The sequence below is a fragment of the Diadema antillarum genome, unplaced genomic scaffold (genome assembly GCF_040938485.1).
Source record: "Diadema antillarum isolate AM-2024a unplaced genomic scaffold, OU_Dant_1.0 seq00000300_RagTag, whole genome shotgun sequence".
Lineage (NCBI taxonomy): Eukaryota > Metazoa > Echinodermata > Echinoidea > Diadematoida > Diadematidae > Diadema > Diadema antillarum.
In genome coordinates this window covers 298,867-320,868 of record NW_027271323.1, presented here as the reverse complement: position 1 = coordinate 320,868, position 22,002 = coordinate 298,867, and the positions used below count along the sequence as shown (strand labels likewise).

Genomic DNA, 22,002 nt, shown 5'->3' with positions numbered 1-22,002 from the left:
CCACTACTGTGTGTCTGTACCGAATAGACGGGTGGAGACAGCGGCTTTCCTGTTACACCCGTGAATTCAGTCCCACTCACTGCACTGTGTGGCATTCGACGGTACATAACTCATAAGCACACTTACATAGGCCTAGGTGGGCCTATCTTCCACAGTATGTTACTGGTGAATAACCCCACCCAACGCCACCGGCGTTAAGGTAAGATTAGTCCAGGGACATTTGTGACCCACGACAACGGTTTCAGGCAAAAGTCGCAAGAGCAAATTCCCTCTTAGGCGGGGTACAATGATTTTGACCATTATTTTTGTCGATTTAGGTTTTTTGCAGAAATCGAATCTTTGATATGTTTTCTACATCTACACTAAATTTCATAGCATAAGATAAACTTTTTCTTATCGAAAATGGAATTTTAAGCACCCTATGTTGGATGGCACTCGTCAGTTTCGAGCTTCTTTCGAACGCCGCGCCAATATCCTCAACGTTGCTACGGCGCAGGGTCACGCATGCGATTGGCTGGTGCGTCGCATACATTTACATAATTCAGCTTTCGGAGACACCAGTTGCAGCGGTTGGGGAATGCTTAGTCCACGAGTGCACGATTACACGCTCCATTGTTCTTGCTATAGTGGTTTATATACGTTCGCTCTGTAGTGCGTGCTCTTCGTTTGGCTTTCTATCCAAACTATTCTACCGTAATGTTCGACAACGGAAGTGAAACAAAAATCATGTAGCATGACATAACCGTGTGAAAAGTTATTCTCAAATTTGTCTACTTGTACATGTAGTAAAAATTATGACAGCAGACTGACACAATGGAAGGTAGATGAGAGGAAAGGAGCGGTCACATGTGACTAGTACTACACGTCAAGATCGCACCAAACTATACGAGTCGTGTGTTTTTGTTTGTTTGTTTCAATTTAATTAGCACCACCGAATAAAGCAACATATGTATGTCTTGTAAAAGCAAAACAAACAGAAAGCGTGACCCTTACCAGCACTAGCAATTTTCTGCCTTCAAAAGGGTCGCCAATGATATAGACAAATCAACCACAATGAAATCGTGATTTGTAAATGTGTGGATTCGCCACCGCTCCTGTTACATGCACACGGTCATGGCGTGTGGATGCCATTGGGTAATGCGTGCACCAAATACACATGTACATGAACACCATACAGCTGTACGTGCAATTATCGTATTCGCCATCTTGAAAGACGTCCTGTAAACAAACCCGAGCGAAACGCATTGTTTTTCGGCTCCATACGCTGAGCTCCGAGGAAGGTGCCCGGGAAATTTGACTCTCTCAGGGAGCCAATCAGAAGGCGATGTGGTTGCTAGAGGCAGAGCTTAACATCGATTGGCACCATCGTACGGATGGGTGATTCTCCCCTCGTATCGCCGCTCGGACATTGTCTTTGAGAAAGAGGTGAATCTTCAAAGCCTGTTTTCTCGCAATTTTGACAGGCTAACAACTTAAAAAGTGCATTTTATTTCTCTTTCTATGCCCACTTATGGTGCTGAAGAATACAAGTGTTTTATATCAATGCAAAGCTTAGGAAATGGGCAATGTGATTCAGTCAAAAAATGATTTTTCGAAATTCCCGACTTTTGCCTGAAACCGTTGTCGCCGGTCACATTTAGGAAGTCTTTCGGAAAATAAAAGGTTGAAAGAAAAGGAAGAACAAAGGAAAAAAAGAAAAAAAAAAAGGAGGCCGAACGATGCTATATATATGCTGTGGAAATTGGCCCCTCGGCCCCGCCGCTGTATCAACAATCATGCATAAAATTCAACCCTGACCTATTATTACCTAGCCCTTGTTTTTTACCCCCCAATCTTACCAAACCTTGCTTGCTAACAACGCATGGATGCACGCGCACTGCGTTGGGGCGGATTTCACAATTTTGCCTTAGATCGCACAATTTTCCTGTCAATACAGGAAGGTTAACCTGTTGAGGATGGATTGATTTTGCTATAACACGCATTTCCCGTAAACACCTGCCCGAGTATTCTCGGGACTCGTCCTCAACGGGTTAAGCCAGAATCCCGAAAAAATGTTCTTTATTGTGTACATATAGACCTGTATGTCTAGTGATATTAGTGAGTAAGTGGCAACTGGAGTGATGTAGGACTGGGTTGCAAAGTTTATTCAGCGACGGTATTAACGCCGGGGTGCTGTAACCTGTGGTCACTGGTACGGTTACAATGATAGTGGAGTTTGTACATCATTGTGAATCAATACTGAAGTTCTTCGAGCATGGATTGCACACTGGATGTGTTGTACCCGTTAAGGGTGTGCAAGCAGGCGTACGACCGATGGCATCTACCCCACAATGCAGATTTGTTTTCTGATATAAAGCAATGAAGCTTGTAGACCTAGTTTGCATTTTCAGCACAGTTACTTATGTTGCCATTGTATAAAAAATTCTAGTTAAACATATACCTAGGCAATCATCCATATTTTGTGCCATGCATCATTGTTTCAGAATCAATCACTTTTCTGCTTTTTTTTTTTATTTAAGGGGGGGGGGTTGTGTGTGTGTGTTTTGTTGTTGTTGTTGTTGTTGTTGTTGTTGTTGTTGTTGTTTTTGAGCGGTTGTGAAGCACATTTCAATGACAGTAACCTTGGGTGTACAATAAGTTCCTTCAAAGATGATTATTCTGAGTCTCTGATATGATGATAATTTAATTTTCATTTGTTGAACCTGGCAACACTGGTACCAGTATGCTTGGATGTGAATGGTGAATGGTAGATGATGAATAACCAAATTGAACCGAGTGGACATTAGAGAAGTATGCTTTAGACCTTGGTAATTAGCTCATGTGTGCATTAGACTAAGTGATCGTTAGACCAACTGATCAGTAGAGTAATAATTGATAAGTAGCCCAACTGGTTATTAAACTAAACGAAACTTTCAAACAGGTGACAAACAGGTGATTGGAAGACAATGTGGTATATAAACTACATGGCAGCTCACCAATTTGGTGTTAGACAAACATGGGCATATGGTTACAAGTAGATGACTTGCAAGTGAGGGTAAGTGGTAATTAGAGTAAATGGTCATTAGCTGAACTGGTTAATGGCCCTCCTTTTTGCCTTTGTAAATGATGTAATATGCATGTATTGAGACTGCTAAATTCATAGAGGAATTCACAGTTTATTTGATAAAAATTGGTCTTGAAATAGCTGAGATATCCAAAACAAAAAGCATTCCTAATGAAATGCGACAGGCCATGACGTACATGTAAATCAGGATCTACTTATGTTACCTTATTCATGGATATCTCAGTCATTTCAAAAGCAATTTTCATCAAATAAAATTTTAATTCCCCTAGAATTGTATGCTCTTTAACATTTCATGAAGCGGTTTCTAGATATCTTGCAAAATGTTCAAAGCTACTAATAAATCTTCACCTCGGCCAATACTGTCCAATCCCTTTAATTCATCAACCATACACAATCACTTTGACAGAGGCACAATCCATGCAGAAACTAGTTCCAAAATAACATTTTGGCGGCTTCATTGATTAGCTACCATATGAGGAATACTGGTGCCGGAATGCTCTTTTAATAACCCATATTATCACGTTGTGTGACATGAAGTATTGCAATAATGTTGGCTACCTCTGATTTTGTAGGAATATAAGCAAGCTGCGTCAACCATGGGTAAGAGCACCAGGAAGAACAAGCAGAAGAAGAAGGATTTCCAGAAGGTGAAGCTGAAGGCAGGCAAGACTAAGCCCAAAGCAGACAACTTCACTGACACGACATTCAAATCACGTGCCATCCAGATCCGGGACCAGCTAAAGTCCTCAGAGCTTGGAGGGAGCGAGCCTGTCACAGAGCGGAAGCAGAGCCTACAGGTAAGCAATATCACCTCTGAGGCCGATAGACATCTTTGTAGTTTCATTCTTGTCCTTTTCTGTCTTTGTTTAGTGCGTGCACAATGCATCAGTTTTAACCCTAATCCCTAACGCTAAGTAAGCAGTGCGTTCACTTTACAGTAATACAGGGTTGAGAAGAAACGCAGATAAAGTGGCCGGCACCAAAACTTGCTGGAAACCAGGCATGAATAATTCAAAGTACAAAACCTGCATTCATATGTGTTGCTTAGGCCCTCATGTGCACTGTTGAGTTATTTTGTTTTAAAAAACAAACAAATCAAAATTCACGTGTGGTGTAATCAGCATCCTATATATGCACGCATTCTTTATCACTCTCTCCGAGATTGATTTACGAGATGTGAAATAGAAAGTATGTTTGTTAAGTTTTTACCACAGACTTGGTGAATGAATAACACCATTGAGTGTTATATATCAAAGCGCGCCAGTCCCTTCCCCACCCACCCACCCCCTCTCCCGATTCTGTTTCATGTGTCATTTCTCTCATACGATATCATGTAGTAAATTTCATTTGGGTTTAAGGTTGCACCTTTACGCGTGAATATTTCTAGTTCACATGCGTGATTTCATTGATATCACTTCTTTGAAAAAATATACAATACAGATGAATTCTATAAGTTTCTGAGGATTTGACAAATTTTCATGAAACTGTTTACAGCTCTGCTTCTTTACCGAAGTACTGTTTGTTTGTTTGTTTGTTTGTTTTTATGATGCACAAAATCAACTTAATATGAAGTGTATTTCCCCTTTACGTGGTATCAACCTTCATTAGCAAAGTGGCATAGAGAGTAGTCCTACATCATCACATCTGTGCAGTATTGAAGGCTTTAGTTATTCATGGTCATAGATGCATTTGTTAAATTTATGACATTGAACCAGTCAGGTGAGTGTGCAGAAAAGTGCCCTACCAATATCATGTGAAAGAACAGGGCATTAATGAAATTGCTCCCAACAACCTACAAAACTATACACAAGCTACACCTAAACTTTAGATGTACCGTCCACCCTCTTCTATCCAGCCTCCTTTTATCCGAATCTCTCTATTACCCGGATGTGATCTCAATATGATTTTTTTTTTCAATCTAATACTTATAGTGGAAAGGTTGATTTCAAACTCCTAACACAAATTCACAGAAATTATGTATCATTTCCAACATAATTAACACACATTCACATCTAATTTTCATCTTAATATCATGTATTTAGACATTCACTGCCCCCAAATAACTGCAGGAACAGGGAAAGAAAACTTTTCATTAAATCAGGGCACGGTGCAGGCGATCATTTATTGAGCTAATTATCAGAGAATTCTGAACACAGACCAGCTGACTAGATGATGTTCACACAAAAATGATACATATATGTGTAGCTACCACTGGGGAGACAGCTGCGTGCATTAAACATTGAGTCTCCCATATGTGGCCAAATCCTTTATCCGGATGAGCGCTGGTCTCGACATGTCCAAATAAGAGAGGTTGGCTTGTACCCTCATGGGGAACTGCCATCCTTGGGTTGATTGATATCGGCAGTGTTGATGGCTGCAAATTGCAATGTACTACATGCCTTGCATTATAATAACAATCACTTTGTATGTTTACAAGGATCTCCTAGTGCAACTCAACCATTACAACTCATCAGTGAGAAGTGGAGCCCTTCTCGGCATCAAATCTCTTCTTACATCCCACTCGACCCTTCTGCATGCGCACCTCTCCACTCTCATCCCCGCCCTCTCCGCGGTGACGTCGGACAAGGATCCCTCGGTGCGCAGGACTGGCTCCTCCCTCCTCCGTGTCGTCATGGCAAACTTGTCGGCCAATCAGATGTCCCCATTCTTCCAGGCAGTGTGCACGCATCTCTGCTGCGCTATGACCCACATTCAGGAGGACATCCAGCTCGATTCGCTGGAAGTCATGGAGAGCATTCTCCAGCACTACCCAGGTACTTCCCCACGCTTCATTCGCATCACCGTGGCAACCACAGGGAGCGTCAGTTCAAAGCACTTCTGTCAGGGCTCCTCATCTTGTTTGTGAAACGCTTAGCAGGAGAAATGAATGACATTGAAAATTAAATGTGAATTGAGAAAGAGCTAATCAACCAAATATCCATGATTAAAAAAAAGTGTGATCAGTGAAAAAAAAATACTCAGTTTCAAGGTTCATAATGTTTTTTCATAGAGAGCCTGATTAAGTGAACTTCATGTTTGGGGAGTTTTACTGTTTTAGGTACACATTTTCTTTTATTTTCTGCATATTTGTTGTGGTTTTGGGGATATATGCATTTTGATTTGTATGTATCTGCGGTGAGCATGCCGTGATAAAAATATTGAGTGATGTGGACCTTTCTTTTCAATGCTTTGTCTCCTTTTTCAGGCTTAGTTGCTCCTCACAGCAAAGCCTTGCTGCCAAACTTCATCCACCTCATCTCCCAGCAACAGAGCAAACTGGGTGGTGCTGGAGCGACGGGCAGCAAACTGAAGGTTAATCCAAGTGGGAAGCTGTCTGGACAGAAGTGGAGACTCAAGGTCAGTTGGCAATGAGCAGATTAATAGTGGTAGTGGTTTGGAGGATGATGGCAGGATTGGTGTTTAGCTCTCGCAATCAGTTGTCATGACAAGGATGATGATGATGATGGTGATGATGAAGGTGATGATGATGATTATGATGGTAATAATGGTGATGATGATGGTAATAATGGTGATGATGATGATGATGATGATGATGATGGTAATAATGATGGTGATGATGATGATAATGATGTTGGTGGTGGTGATGGGGGTGGTGATGGTGGTGGTGATAATGGTGATAATGATGGTAATGATGATGATGATGATTGTGGTGGTCATGATGATAATGGTAGTTACAGTAAATGTGATATGGGAGAGAGGCATTTTTTTATCAGCCTTACGCGTCCATTTGTGGAAGAAATGTTGCTTTCTTATTTCCCTTTTTAGCTTTTATTTCTTTATTTTCTACTCAAGATACAAGTTTGGTAGATTATACAGTGGACTGAAACAAAGTGCTCTGCTAATATCACGAACTGTAATGAAGCATGCTTAGGACAGAGGGGAAGGATGAGGAGGGGAAGGAAGGAGGAGAGAGGAGGAGAATGAAGAAGAAGGAGGAGGTGGTTTAGAAGGAGGAAGTAGGGGAAGGAGGAAGGTGAGAAGGAGAGAGGAGGGGGAGGATGAAGAGGAGGAGGAGTGGGAAGAGGAGAAAGAAGGAAAGAGGAGGAGAAGAAGGAGAATAGAGGAAGTGGAGGATTGAGGAGAGATCCGAAAGAGGAGGAGGGAGAAGAGGAGGAGTAGGAGAAGTAGGAAGGAAGAGAAGGACATTCATGATATGGAAGAGGGGAGGACAGTAGAGATGGAGGAGAAGAAGGAAGGAAGAAATAAATCATTGGGGAGAAAGAGGAGGATGAGATGGATGGAAAAGAAAGGGATTGAAGATGGAGAAGAGAAAGAAGAGGAGGTCGAGGAGCAAGAAGAGAAGGAAAGAAAAAAAGATGATTTAAACTCTCGTTCATGCTCTTCCTAGGTCCTTCAGATGCTCCAGAAGCTTCTTGAGGTTGTCAAGGAAACCAAGGGCAGAGGGAATGGGGCAGGAGGAGGAGGAGGAGGAGGCAGGAGGGAAAGCAGCATAAAGAATGTACACAGCCTGAAGCCTGTCAACGTTGCCACGGCAACCAGTAGACCAGCGCACGTGCCAATGATGTGGACAGCAGCATCGCTGAACTTCAAGCAGAAGCAGATTGTGTTGAGGTTGGTGCAACTGAGCTTTGATATCTCACTGAGGGCGGATATTGGGGATGGTGTCATATGAAGGAGAATGAATTCCATATAGAGCTTCTTGTAGCATAAATGCAGTCACATATAAGCAGCAGACCAAAGGAAGTGTTTCTTTGATTTTACAAATAGGCAAGTGACATCCCCGGAAATACAGTGTGCTCCCATTATCATGAACATGGTTATGAAAAAAAAAAAATTGTTTCAAAGAAGTACAAATTCAGGTCCCAAAGTCATTATTTGTTTATCTTTATATCCTTTATTAGTTGGATTGTAACAAAATTGTTGATATAATGAAAGAAAACTGCAGGTCCCGAGGAGTTTGTTTTTAATTGGAGCCATCTGTACAATGAGCACATCATCTAACACAGAAATAATCATCTTGTCTGGGTTAGAAGGTTTGAAATGTTACATACACTGTATGTGACAGTTCTATAGATGACATATTTTCTTGGGGATCATTAACAAGATCATGTCAAAAATGTTAATTCATAATCTTGAGGACACAGATGTACTGCTTGATAAGCACAAACGCATATTTGCGAAATAATTCATCTTGTTAAGACCTATGCTCCTTGAAAATCATTCCAACACCAACTGACCATCAAGTCAACGCTCCATTCCCTCATTTGCATTTCGCAGAGACGACCAATCAGTGGCCCGGGGAGGTGAAGACTTCCTGTCCGACCCGACGTCTATCCAGGAAGTTTGTCACACCCTGATTCCCCTCATGCTGCAGTGCTGGGGCGAGGTCAATCTCCCCGCCCAGGGCAAGCAGGCCCAGGGGTGGGTCACCCTAGGGAAGCAGGAGGGGGAGACGTTACACTGTGTGCTGTCCATACTTCAAGCCGTCTGGGAGCTGCTGGAGAGGGCGTGCATTGACAGGGGAGATGAATCGGTGAGTCCTCTCGCTGTCCCTCTCCTTCAGCTGGTTTTTTTTTTTTTCTGTTGCTACAAAAGTAGAGTTTTGTGCACATTTTGTGCAACTTTAAAGGCATTATTTACCATTTGCAGATGGAACAATAAAACCAGCTTTAGTGCTTCCAAATAGTTCTAGAAAATGAGTTAGGATAGGTTTATCCAATGTAAAAATATTGATCAGTATAATGAATGTTAAGTATTGTTGAATGTACAAAATGTGAACAATAGTTATAGCAAAACTGTTCTTCAAATAAACCATCTATAGTTATGGTTTATTGAGAAAAATAATAATATCTTTTTACGTTTTAGGCTTTATTGCAAAATTTTTTTATGGTAGGATGTTTGTGATACAACTGACCTACACATGTGGATGAAATGTGATAACTTATAAATCACTGCTCCCAGTGGTAAACAGTACCTTTAAACTAGCGCAAAAATGAAAACGAACAAATTCTTTTGCGTGTCTGTTATTTGTTATATGTTTGATTGCACAGTATGTATATTGCAGAGATATAACTACTATATGATTTGTACTTTTTCCTCACGTTGGCTAGTCCTGTGTAGCATGAGTGTATTTGCTGTCAAAATCAGTCCCAGATACCATTTACCATATTATATGTTGCCAAAGCCCTTAAATGCTGTGGCAGCAGTAAGCTGTTTTAATCATATGTGCAGTCAGCGTGACTGTCCCCAAAATTAAAAGCATGCAAAATTCATCTCACCTGGCAGAGGGCCAACAGTTACTCATGAAAAAATGTCAATTGTTTTTCAGTAGGTTTCAATTATGTATTTTCCTGTCCACCCATGTCTTCATTTAGGTGTCCATTCAGAGTGAGTATGAATATATTGCAGATAAACAGGGGAAAAAGAGAAGCACATATAAAAGAGGCAATGCCTATAATGTATATAGATTGATATTAACCTCTTATTTTATGAATTACCAGAATAAGCCTGGATAGTAAGTGAAATAATGAAGATGTGTTGAACTAATTGTTTTATTTGTGAAATATTAGTGTTATTCATATGTTGTCCCTTTAGTTGTTTTAGTAGCAATGTCATCATATTTGGATATTTATTCGGATGATTTGCTTAAAGATAATATAAAGTTTTGGTACCTCAAAAGTTTCCCTGAATTTTTGTGTTTCAGGTTAAAGTACCTTTCATATAACTGACACTGTGAGACTTACTCGCCCCAAAGTGCTCTCATGTCTTAGTAATCATGCAATTAACTGCGACCAGCAGCCCCATACTCATAGCGACCAGCAGCCCCATACACATAGCGTAATGGGGCTGCGCATTGTAGCATTCAGGATCATGACAGATTTAGTATCGCGGGTAAATATCAACTTAAAATCCAAAAATTTCTTCAATTTGAAGACTTACCAATTCAGTTGAAGTATTTAAAACAGGCTTTGGGCAACGTTTGGTTCTGCCAATAGTCCCTTTCTGTTCGAATTGATGACTGAATGTGACTCGGTCAAGAGGACCTTTGGAGCATGCGCTGGCCATAGTATTCAGTGTATGTAGTTCTCCCAAGGTCCTCTCGACCGAGTCACATTCAGTCATCAATTCGAACAGAAAGGGACTATTGGCAGAACCAAACGTTGCCCAAAGCCTGTTTTAAATACTTCAACTTAATTGGTAACTCATCAAATTGAAGAAATTTTTGGATTTTAAGTTGATATTTACCCGCGATACTAAATCTGTCATGATCCTGAATGCTACAATGCGCAGCCCCATTACGCTATGCGTATGGGGCTGCTGGTCGCAGTTAATTGCATGATTACTAAGACATGAGAGCACTTTGGGGCGAGTAAGTCTCACAGTGTTAGTGATATGAAAGGTACTTTAACCTGAAACACAAACTAAGACAAGGAAATTCAGGGAAACTTTTGAGGTACCAAAACTTTATATTATCTTTAATCCATCAGCTATGAGCTGATTTTCTAAAACGAGCATTTTCCATAGACTTCTGTCCAAGTATCCACGGAACTAGTCTTCAATGGGTTAATGTCTGTGTGTGCATTTGTTTTTGACTTTGTTGTCTACTGTTTTTTTAAAGGACAAGTTCATCTTCATATACATGTGGATTGAGTGAATGCAGCAATATTAGTAGAACACAGCAGTGAAAGTTTGGGGAAAATCCGACAATCCGTTCAAAAGTTATGAATTTTTAAAGTATCTGTGCAATCACTGCTGGAGGAGAAGACTACTACAGTGTATGATGTCACATGCGTACAACAATATAAGGAAAATAAAAAGAGAATTTCACAAAACTTGACTTTTTGAATAAAGTGCACATTTCTTCGACATGTTACTGACTTATGTTAGGGGTAATATTATTTCCCCTGACATCTGAAAGAGAGAAGTCGAGTGTTCTTTTATTGTGTGAGAAAAGTGAGAATATCTTGAATTTTATTTATACTTTCTTTATATAGTTGTACTCATATGACATCACAAGCTATAGTAGTCTTCTTTTCCAGCCGTGACTGAGCAGAAACTTCAAAAATTCATAACTTTTGAACGGATTGTCCGATTTTCCTCAAACTCTCATTGATGTGTTCTACTAATATTGCTGCATTCACTCAACCCACATGTCTATGAAGGTGAACTTGTCCTTTAAGGAAATTGATTGGTTGAGACAAAATGGGAAAATAGTTGTCATGAATATGGCCTTTGTACGGTGTAGTTTGAAGTAAAATATGGTAGCCCATATTGTTTTTTAGCATTTCATTGTTTATTACTTTTTTTTCACCTTGTAGATGCTATTATAAGACAGGATTATAATGGATCTATGATGGATCAAGAAGATACCCCCCACCACCAATTCTAGTACTAATTATGGGTGTCTAACAACCTGCTTTTCTGTATTACAGGCTCTGAATGCTATAAGGCAGACCTATCAGCGGAAGCTTCAGCAGCATTTTGAGCAGGGCTTCCCGTACTCCAGTCACCCGGCTGCGCCCGCTGCCAAGCACGCCAAGAAGGGCCTGCCCGCTTCCCGTTCGGCCACGCCCACCAACCTGGCGGCGTGCAACCTCCTCCTGAGCGCACTGCCCACCAGTGGTAACCGCTCGAGGCACTGGATGAGGAGAGTGAGGGGGTTTGTGGTGGACGTTCTGCAGGGCAGCGGCGAGGAGAGGGAGAGGCTGAGTAGGGCAGAACTCCTGCTGCTCATCAGGGTGGTGAAGCAAACGGTGGAGAGTGCAGACAGTTACGAGGGTAAGACTGGAAACTCTGTTTGAAAAGCGAGCAACGCATTTCTGTCCTGTTCGTCCCTTATCGTGTATCAATACACTGAAAATTAATCTTTGTGACATTAAAGAGCACCTTGGAGATACTCTGAATGACCAAGGCATTACACACACACACGCATACTACACATTGTATACGCATACGGTGGATTATGCGGGGTGCTTGAGTGACCAGAGAAAAAATGATCAAACAAAAATATCAATTCTGTGTGACTGGCACCTATCGATAGCCTGTCAACTAATCTAACATTTAGATGCATACACTTTTTAGTGCAGTTTGGAACATTCTTATCGCTTCTTCTTGTAAAGAGTTTCACACTTGTATATTTTCAGAAGACATTATTAGAAGACTGCTCTTCCATGTCAGAAAGTGATTTTCAGGGTATTCATGCACTATAGAAGTGAAAATTGTCCTTATTTTTCAAACCCATTCATCCTTGAAAAGATAGATAGAGAGTAATCCTTGATTGTGATTAAAGTTGTAAAAACCACTCCCAGCAGGTGCAAGTTTTCTGATGTCCAGCATTTTGTCATTTCTTATTTCTCATATGCCAACAGAGAGGAACTTTCTCATCGACGTTCTCTTTGGCTACTACCAGGACGCCTTTCCGCTCTCACAGCAAAAGCTTGTCTCATTGGGGTGCATCTGTGAGCTCTGTGTCGACACAGCCACACCTGATGAGGCGAACCGGTGAGTCATGTTAGTGTAGTATGCTAAGGACTATGGCAGTACAAAGTTTGGGCAGTTCCCCCACTCCTCTCCACCACCTTCCTAAATGAAATAAAACATGTTTAGGCAGTCCACCTCCCCCTTTCCCTTCTGAAAATAAAACTGCAGCAATGTGCATATGAGTGTAAAGAGAAATTTAAATTTGCAAGTTCCATGTGCAAAACTGTGCCAAGGATATGTTAGTATAAAGTGCTACTGTGCCCAGAAATAGCTCCAGTGTTTTGCTGATTCTAGTTTCAATTTTATTAGGCCAGCGGAACAACCAATAATATCAAATGTGTGAACCATCGAATGAAATGTGCACTTTAAGACAATTAGCTGATTATGCCCCTACTATGAGGTCACAATAAGGTGATCAGTTTTTAATCAAAACTGGCTCAAACATCTCACCAACATTTTTATGAGCATTTTTATGCCTCCGCCAACGAAGTGGCCGGAGGCATTATGTTTTCGGGTCGTCCGTCCGTCCGTACGTCCGTACGTAGGTAGGTCCGTTCCGTTTTGTTTTTGTCGATATCTCAAGAACCGTGAGGTGGTTTTGCATCAAACTTGGTATGAGGGTATATCCTGGGGGGATGATACTTTGTTTGGATTTTAGGGTCACAGGGTCAAAGGTCAAAGGTCACAGATTATTTTGTGGGAAAAAAGGTTGAAATTTCATGTTTTTCTCCATATCTCGCAAATGGTTCAAGGTATCTTCATGGAACTTAGTATATATGCATGTACCGATGGGCAGTGATTATCTAGGGAAGTTAGGGGTCACGGGTCAAAGGTCAGGGGTCAAAGCTCAAGGTCAACTCCTCAAAATATCACTACTTTCCTTATATTTATGCAATGCCTGAAGGATTTTTTTTAACTCGATGTATGCATGTATAAACCCAATATATACTCTGTGGGAAGTTTCTTGCCAAAAGGTAAAAGGTCAAAGGTCAAGTGAAAGTGCTAAATTGCACTTCTTCCTCCATATCTCTAAAGTAAGTCAAGGTATTATCATGAAACTTACATATTTATGCATGTTCTACCTAACAGTGATTCTCTTTGGAACTGTGAGGTCAAAGGTCAAAGGCCAGGTTTAGATAATACTATTTTACCATTTGATACTGAAATTGTACTTTTTCTCAATACCTTGAAAATTACTCAATGCATAAACTTATAAAGGGGTCAAAAGTCAAGTAAAAATCATCAGTTCCCCCAAATACCTGCACTCTGACGTTTTAATCATTCATCCAATTGAACCTAGTTCTAGAAAAGTGAACATTCAGCACATTTGTGGCAAACCTGTCATTTTAATATTTTGCCAATTGTGTGAAATTGTCATCACACATTGTCAAGACATTGTACTGTAGACCTATTAGGAGAATCATGCATTATGGCGGAGGCATACACCAGTCGCTGTGCGACATTTCTAGTTCATATTGTCATCTTTTCTATTCCAAACACTGTGGCAATTTAAATTCTTTCTGTTGACCGCTAGAAACATCTATCTATGATTTAAACTGTGTCATCTCTTTGTTAGCGCTATGAAACTGATCGCATTCCACGTGGCAAGCAGGCCATTGTAAAAAAAAAAAAAAAGAATAGAATTGAAATAATGATTTTAAGAAAAGTGATGAACATTGCTTGTTACAAGGACTGTTCTCTTCATCTCTGCCTTGAAAGATCTGACAAGCTAAGAGAATTCTTCCAGAGTGTCGGACGCCTTGTCTGTGAGGCAAGAGATGGGAATATCGGGATCGCCCTCGAGGCCCTGGGCACCCTCTTGAAGGCGGCCTCCAGGGGTTTCTACGATGCCCTGGATTGCATTCAGGAAAACATCGTGGGCTGGATGGGTTAGTCCTTTCTTGTTTGATCCTACCCCCTCTACCAGAGCAGAGTGCTGATGAGTGCCATTATGACATCATCGATCACCCCATCTACATTTCAAAAGTGGTTGTAACATACTTTGTACATAGTATATTTCACCTGTGTTTTTATTTTTATGAATTTTGCAAGTCAACTGATATTCACAGAATGAACAATGCGCAAAATCACTTTTCTCTTGAAAAGGTGAAAATACTTCTTTCTCATTCCATCGATGTAACTTTGTCTTACGAGTCCCGATTCGCAAAACATCATACTAGCTTAAAATATGGTGTATACAGTACAGCTTTGAAATCCCAGCATTTTTGTTTTCTTATTTCAAATTTTGCAGAAACATCTACATTTCTGTTTGTTTGATATACACGTATATCATTCTACTGGTGCAAAATTCCATATAAAGAAGAATTGATTTACAACCTGTCTGTGGTGCTCAGAAAACCTTGCCTTCAAGAAGGGAGAGAATAAAGGTGCTGACATGAAGATTCGCACAATCATTTACCATCAGACAAAATGACATAAAGACATGTAGGAGTTGTACATTGGAGAGTAGAACTGTTGTGTATTATGTTAGGCTTTGGGTAGCTGTATAATTATGTGTGTGAATGTGTTGGTACTTGTGTGCTTTGTAGTGCAGGTGTTGTGGTGCCACCAGATTGTGCAGGAACATGCACTAACAAGCCATGGAGCAATTACTAACATCCTCGCTAGACTGTTAACTTGCAGACTGCAGACTTAGGTGTAGCAGTATCTCTTGAGAAAATGATTGATGCTAGTATCCAAGTGACAAAACAGAGATAACAGACAAACAGACATTAACTGGGCGCCATCCTAAGTGAAATTGCATTAGAAGTATGTGTCTGTGTGTTTGTCTGTCTGTCTGGTTATGAAGTTCTGTGGCAAGAGAATTTACCTGTGGCTTTTTTGTTTTAATGGCCAATTGGTATGCACTGTTTGCAGATCACAAAGATGCCACAGATTCTCCCCAAGCAGCAGACTTTCAGCGGAGGGTCATAGAGTGCCTCTTTTACCTCCCGAGTTTCGACAACCGCCTGCTTGCGAGCCTGACGAATCACTGCTGTAGACCAGATGTCGACGTCAAGGTTCCCATCTACATACTAGTAAACAGGTTGGTTTCACGTTTGCATTCCTTCCAAGATTCCATGCTATGGTAGGATAGTGGTCAGGTAGCTGGGCTTCTTGGTCAGAGGGTCATCAGTTCAAATCCCATAAGATACTTTAGGTATCTTTATTTTTGCATTCTACATAGAAGTTGTGTTGAAACCCGAGAGGGACTGATGTGAAATTATTCGCAACATATACCTGAAAATGGCACAGAATTCTTGCCCATGAGTGAAAATTTGGTACTTTACAGCAGTGAAAATATTAGTTTTTAATGTAAATTAATATTATTCATTCATTTGTTTACTCATTCATTCATTTATTTACATGTTACGTAGCCACTTACATATGTAATAGTAACTTACCTGTTAGTTAGATATTTAGTCTACTACTTTCTTATTCATCCATGCTTACATTTGTTTATCAACAAGTGCGTATGTGATTGATGCCTATTTTTTTTTCTGTATGTCCATAATTTCACACTACATTTTATAATTGCATCATAGTTGATGAAAAGAGAACACCAAATACAGATACCAAGCTTAAAGGCGCATAGTCCCGGTAGTGTAGAGGGTGCTGTTGATGATATTACCAATCACCGTTAGCATTGATACGAAGATTGCCGAAGTTGAGCTGTCATCAAGAGTAAAGCGCGTAGGTGTTGCTAAGTAACGTTGCCTTCGTTGTCTTCTCTGCGCATCACGCAGTACAGTCTGTAGTAATGCCAGGGTGCGTGCATATATGCTTCTTATTATGACATGACAAAAGAAGTTTGCTAAAGCTGTCATCCCCCTCAGCCGAATCATGAGCCGAACTGTGATCGGACCACTGACTATAGTGGATTGGACTTCTTCAGACTCGGGGAAATGGGTCACAGCGTAAGCGCTAAAAAGGAGTCGATTGCGTAGGTCTCTATAGGAAACTTGCGCCGTGCGCCCACATACGCATTTGACTAAACCATTGAGACCATGTGCCTTTAAATACTTCATATGTTTTGATGTAACGTGCAGATATATTGCAGCATGAATGTGAAAATGTGTCAAATACAAGTTGATTAGGAATACAGTAACTTTCAGAAAATCACCTTTTTTTAACAATTGAAGTAAAATCCTCTACATTGCTAATGTCTGTCAAATTTTCCCCATTTGGCAGGTGCTTTGAGAATGTGCTTGGTGCACCGAGACCGCTGCTTTCTCATGCAGATTTGATGGAGCTGCTGTTGTCCGTGTCAATAGGTATGAAATATTAAAGAGTGTTCACTGTTCCATGACTTGTTCCATGACTAGCTTTCTGGTGCTGATACTACTTGGTATTGATTGCTGGTCAAGTGGAGTTATTTGCAAGGTGTTTTGCAAATGGAATGACAAGTACTGGGCAACTAGGCATGCAATACAGCATGGACACTATCAACGGTAGCACTGCAAAGCAGATAATTATATCATAATATTATATCATAAGCAACATGAAATAAAACTTTAAATGAGACGTGACAGTAAAGTATGTGTATGATCAACAACCTGTCAAAAATAAACACTCTTTTCATAATTATGATGGGTACTATTCAAGTTCTGCTTTAAAAAAAAAAAAAAATGAAACTGCGTTAGTAGTTTGGTGAATTGACTATGGGAGATAATTATGTTTTATTAATGGGGAAATGTTAAATTATATTTTTCTTCGGTAATATGATTAAATTTATCTTCGATGTCCTCCCTTCCCCCACTCCCAATGAACTAGGGCATTCACAGGAATCACTAGCTACACTCCAGGCCCAAATGCAGTCGGACCAACCCATCCCCACCCTGGGGAGCTCTTCCAATCTGGGAACTGTCCAACCATCGTATCACGTCGTACTTGATGCTAACAAAGTGGAAGACATGCAGCGTTTTGCAAAGATCAATAAGGTAATGTAACATCAGCCACATACTCTTTCTTAAGTATAACTTTTATTGCACAACTTGTTAAGTGATTGAACGCTATTGTGCAAGATAGTAAATGTTGTACTTACAGGGTGGACACCTATATCTTGTTATACCTTGCATGCTTCAGCAGACTAGCAGTGTAATTCTTTCTTGTCAAAGCTTCCAGAACCACTTACAGTCTACCACAAACTTTTGCTTTAATTTCATTGCTCCTTTGGCTTTGAATTGCTTTCAAGTCGTCATTAACAGCTTGATAGGAATAACAGATCACAAGTTTGGTTTAGGGATGTGCTCCTGAATTCAACGAGAAACTGACGGCATCAAAATTTTGTAATTTATCCCAATAAGCAAGAACACTAGGTAATCATTATCTGTAATGTGATTTTAAATAACTGTTCAATTTAATGTTTATGTTGCATGGCCAAAGTGTTGAAGTACAGTTTGTATCTATATACATGTATGCAGAGCATAACAGTATTTTCACAGCTCTTGATAAGCAAGCCAAGATCTTGTTCTATCAGGGATGCATTAAGCCGTGGGACGTAAGTGCCAGAGTGTAGATATTAAAAGGTTCTTCAGTTACATGATTACCTTAACATACTGTACCGTTTGCAGATGAAACAAAAACCCTGCATTAGGGCTTCAAAATAGTTCTAGAATGTGAGTTAGGGATAGAAGCAACCAATGTAAAAATTTGAATCAGTATAATCGATGTTAATCATTGTTAAATATTCAAAATGTGAACAATAGTTACACTAAAAGTGTTTCCAGACTAAACTGTCTACAGTTATGGTTTAATTATTGAGAAAAATGGTGATATCTCCTTTAATATATTCTAGGCTTTATTGCAAACATTTTATATTGTAAGATGTTTTGTGATACAATTGACCTACACATATGCATCAAATGTGATATCTTGAATGTTTTTTAAATCACTGCTCCCGAAGGTAAACAGGACCTTTAAATTCTCTACCTTCTCTCTCTCTCTCTCTCTCTCTCTCTCTCTCTCTCTCTCTCTCGCGGTCATACAGACCATCATGGCTGTTTACTGGCACTTTCCGAGGCAAGGTTTCGTGTCTGCTGCAGTGACTTCAAGAATAAGTGAAATACTGGTCAGTCTGATGAACACTTAACAAGTCATCATAGTTCAGTTCCACACCATAGACCCAAAATATTGTGTGAAGTAATGACGTCATTGGTTAATCTACATGTGTAACCTACATCGCCACATATTAGATTTTAAAATGTCACAACTTTCTTACTGTATGTCTGATGGATGTAGATGAAACTCTCCCATTCTCTTGATGTGATTTGATGGATAAAGTTTACTGGAATATAGCGTCATATTCCGCTCTGAATGTCTGTTTTAGTTCTGTGAATAGAATCTCTGTTAGCTGTGACTTGGAGAGAGAATGATGATGGTTCAAGTAGAAGAGCAATTTCTTTGTCAAACTGTCTGTGTCAGATTCTTTGCTCTTTGCTTAAAAACTTAGCTTCAAATTGGTGATTCTTAGGTCAAGTTGTTTTATTGCTTTCGATTGTCAAATTACCCTTCATCGACCTAGATATGATCCACCAGTTATTTAGTGTTTAGAGTATTGATTTAGCCATGATGAAATATTTTGCCAAACTTCCCCCCCTCCACCCCCCCCCCCCCCCATGTATGTCCACAATTGCTTGTCACGGTTATTACTGTAAACACTGAATTATTGGTGCTTATTTTGATGTTGATGAAGGGCTATTTGTCAATCAATTGTAATAAAATCTGAATGGTTACATTGAACATTTTGGGGGTTTGTTTGTGCTCTTCGTCAGAGGACCTACTCCTATCTGCCTGTTCAAGCCGTTTGCTCCATCCTGGCGCATGCAGTAATCGCAACGGATACGCAGAGATTACCACCAGTGCAGACATCATCACACACCCCTCCACCACTGGCCAAGAGTGCGGTAGACAGCCTGTTGGGTGGTCTCCTGTTTGTGGCGCTGTGCCGGACGGCGCTGGGCAGGAAGTCGGAGTGCGAGCATGGGGAGGAGACTTTGGAAGGCCATATGTGGCAGCTTGCTGTTGGTACAGTGACCGTTATTGGTGACAGTGTGGTTGATACGTTGCTGCAACAAGCCCACGATGCTTGTAAAGGTGAGCACAATTTAAAGGAAATGCAACTGGCAAATTTTGAATTGTTCCTTTGAGGCCAGATCTGTTACTATGCTGATATTATTTTTTTTTTAAATTCATTCAGCTATAATGCATATCGTTGCTAGGGCAACAAGACCTCGTATCTGAAATTTTGGTGAAAATGACTTTTTGGGATTGATGGTCAGATACTCACTGAAGTGATGTCCTGTCCAAATCATAGCTTTTTTACCCAAAAAAATGAAGCCACCGCGGCATGTCATGGAAAGGCTCTCCCATTTGATATAGTGCTTTGGCTGCCATGTTTTTTTGCTCTCCTGAACATTTGACATTTTGTAGATATGAGGTCTTGTCGCAGCGACGATATGAGCAAGCTGCATGTACTGCACTTTATATCCTCTCAGCTGCACTAAGCAATAAGGACAAAGTGTCTTGCGTAGGGGCATAACCACCAATGCCACCAAGGGAATTGAACCAAAAACATTGCAATTGAGAGTCTGTAGTCCTATCCTCTAAGCTCTTTGCAATTTTAGGTTTATACAAGCATAAACCCAATTTTTCTCCTGCCTTTCTCAAACAATCTTGTGCTCCGTCCTGCTCCTGTCCAAAGTGAATTGCTCAGGGACACTTTTCAGTTTCTTTCATAATGCAATTCAGTGTACTGCTCTATTTTATGCGACGATGATTGTCCTTACAACTGGCCATTCCCTCTGTCTGCCAGATGGCCTACCAGAAGAAGTTGGAGCTTTCCTTGTGGGTCTACTACAGACCGATGGAACCAGGGCAAGGTTACATCACCATGGCAACAGACTGCATACCTTGATACAATCCTTGGAGGTGAGCAGACAGTATGGTGACTGCTGCCTTTACCGTAAAGACTGTTTGTATTCTGTGTCCGCTTGTATTTCATGTTGAATTGCCAAATAAATAATAATGATAATAATAATAATAATAATAATAATAATAATAATAATAATAATAATAATGATAATGATAATGATAATAATAATAATGATAATGATAATGATGATGATAATAATAATAATAATAATAATGATAATGATAATAATAATGATAATAATAATAATAATGATAATAATAATAATAATAATAATGATAATGATAATGATAATAATAATAATAATAATAATAATAATGATAATGATAATAATAATAATAATAATAATAATAATAATAATAATGATAATGATAATAATAATAATAATAATAATAATAATAATGATAATGATAATAATAATAATAATAATAATAATAATAATAATAATGATAATGATAATAATAATAATAGTAATAATAATAATAATAATAATAATGATAATGATAATAATGATAATAATAATAATAATAATAATGATAATGATAATGATGATAATAATAATAATCACATTCTTGCCAGTCTATTTTGCCAGGCTTTTATCTTAATCTCTCGAAATACCAAATTGATTATCAATGATGATTTTTTTTTTTTTTTGTTTCATAAATGTCTTCTGACTCTTTGACATACACATTGTGCATTGTTTAGCTGCCTGTCAGGGGACTTTGATTCCCAGGGAAGAATGGGAGGGCATGCATACATAGATATTTGGAGTGCATAGCTCCTGCTAGGTCTGAATTGTGAAAATGTATCATGGTCTCTAGGAGGCATACAATCCAATGGGTTTTTCTGTAAAAGGATAGCATGTTCCTGATAAAATGTACTTTAAAGTTAATCAAAACTCTCCTATATATTTCATTTCATATGATTACAACAATACATACCAGTAAGTTTATGATTAAAGTGATATGTAAATACCGACACTGGATTTTCTTTCAGTACTCTTTGTGAGTGCAACTTCTGGGGCTATTGTCACAGGAATTATTTCTATGATGTCAGAACAGTGCTAAGTCAAGGAGCAGGAAAATGATAGCAATAATGAAAATATTTGTGAATCTTGCATCTTCTTTTTTGACAAATATTAGCCACTGGGCAGACTTGTGACTGTAGAGTGATGATTCCACTTCATTTCTTTTAATGTTGGTATCATCATTTCAGGAGCAGAGTAGTCCCACTTTGGCCACCCGCCGATTTGCCGAGCTGAAGTACGAAGTCAGTCTCCTGTCCAGGGGAGAACAGACAGTCAAGTGAACGTGGGAATCACATAGTTATAATTATTACCTGAGCATGACAGTGAAGCAAAACAAGAAGCTTTGCAAACTTGCCGCACTGAAGCGCTTCCCGAACAGTAACTCTACATCGGCCATCTGCCATAGCAGCTTGGCTGCCATGTAAGAGGTTATGCAGTACTTAAGTAGTATTGACTGGATTTGATGGGGACACCGGAATGTTTTGCTGAAGCCTGTGAACATATTCCAGTGAGACAATA

At 39.7% G+C, this 22,002-nt stretch overlaps 1 protein-coding gene across 1 annotated transcript; it reads left to right on the top strand.

The window, feature by feature from the left end:
• Nucleotides 1–3,651: 3,651 nt before the first annotated feature.
• Nucleotides 3,652–21,764, top strand: LOC139730268 (testis-expressed protein 10 homolog). Its single transcript, XM_071641148.1, has 14 exons — nt 3,652–3,861; nt 5,502–5,838; nt 6,270–6,421; nt 7,434–7,657; nt 8,324–8,579; nt 11,479–11,824; nt 12,415–12,547; nt 14,246–14,415; nt 15,404–15,572; nt 16,718–16,800; nt 17,300–17,466; nt 19,300–19,621; nt 20,340–20,455; nt 21,672–21,764. The coding sequence occupies exons 1-14, from the start codon at nt 3,661–3,663 to the stop codon at nt 21,762–21,764; spliced, it is 2,769 nt and encodes a 922-aa protein (XP_071497249.1). The 5' UTR covers nt 3,652–3,660.
• The last annotated feature ends 238 nt before the right edge of the window (nt 21,765–22,002 follow it).